The 1,220-nt window shown below is 35.7% G+C and overlaps 1 protein-coding gene across 1 annotated transcript in view; it reads left to right on the forward strand.

Annotated features, from left to right (window-relative positions):
- Positions 1–1,220, forward strand: part of TEK (TEK tyrosine kinase, endothelial) — a 71,496-nt gene that overhangs the window by 40,503 nt on the left and 29,773 nt on the right. The window contains exon 11 of the mRNA XM_008569905.1: positions 251–538. Coding sequence (XP_008568127.1) covers positions 251–538 — 288 coding nt within the window. The remainder of the gene's footprint in view (positions 1–250; positions 539–1,220) is intronic.

The raw sequence follows: 1,220 nt of genomic DNA on the forward strand, positions 1-1,220 counted from the left end.
AAAAAAAATATTCCCAAGCTGTTCTCTAATGGGGTTGTACAGCTATATTAAAATTTCTTAAAGTACGTATTAGAAATATTTTAAAGATTTGCTATTTTGGTAGGAAAAAAGTAGTATCATGTGGCTGCTAGCTTGTGTATCTTTGCTAGATTGTGAGGTTGCATATTATTTTAGAAGCCAACGTTAGCACTTTGGGGCTGTCATTACCTCCAACCTGTGTAAAAATAATAATCTTTCTGGTTTCTCCTAGGACTCCCTCCTCCAAGAGGTCTCAGTCTCCTACCAAAAAGTCAGACCACTCTAAATTTGACCTGGCAACCAATATTTCCAACCTCGGAAGATGATTTTTATGTCGAAGTAGAGAGGAGGTCTGTGCAAGTAAAAAGCGATCAGCAAAATATTAAAGTGCCAGGCAACTTGACTTCCGTGTTGCTTAACAACTTACATCCCCGGGAGCAGTACATAGTCCGAGCCAGAGTCAACACCAAGGCCCAGGGGGAGTGGAGTGAAGATCTCACCGCTTGGACCCTCAGTGACAGTAAGTAACTGTGGCCTCACCTCAACAATATTTGGCTACTGTCATTTGGACTTAGCTACCATCACTTCAGGATTCTTTCTTAGAAATCATAAAAGGCAGTTAGTTGTGAGGGGAGGCTAATTAGTGCCCCCATCATTTTAATAACCTGTAATCCATAAAAAATCTGCATGTATTTGGATTTGCAGCGATTAAGGCAAAAGTGTGCTAAAACTTACCTTTCCTTGGTGTAGAGTTGTTTATTAAGTAAATTAGTAACATGAATAAGGTTTTCTAGGGCTTGTTTAATCAGTTAAAGCACAGTTTTTAAGGATTGTCATGTAATCCTTAAAATTCATGAGTATATGCACAGGGATGCCAATTAATTATAGATGGGTCTTTTCTGATCTTAAAAGCCAAATAACTTTCCTTAAAACCCTTCATAGCAGAAAATTTTTAGAGCTAAAATATATATGAGGGTACTTCAAAAAGTTCATGGAAAAATTCGTATTGTCTTTTAATTTTATTTTTCCATAAACTTTTTGGTGTACCCGCATATCTGAGAGTAATAAAATCACTTTTCTTTCAAAACATTCTACAGTTCAGGTATTTTTGTTTTTGTTTTTTTTATGTTAGATTGGTCATTTAAATTGGTTGAAACTTCTTCTATTTCTTTGTAGCACTGAAAATTTTTTCATTATTAAGC

Source organism: Galeopterus variegatus, unplaced genomic scaffold (assembly GCF_000696425.1).
Source record: "Galeopterus variegatus unplaced genomic scaffold, G_variegatus-3.0.2 Scaffold543, whole genome shotgun sequence".
Classification (NCBI taxonomy): Eukaryota; Metazoa; Chordata; class Mammalia; order Dermoptera; family Cynocephalidae; genus Galeopterus; species Galeopterus variegatus.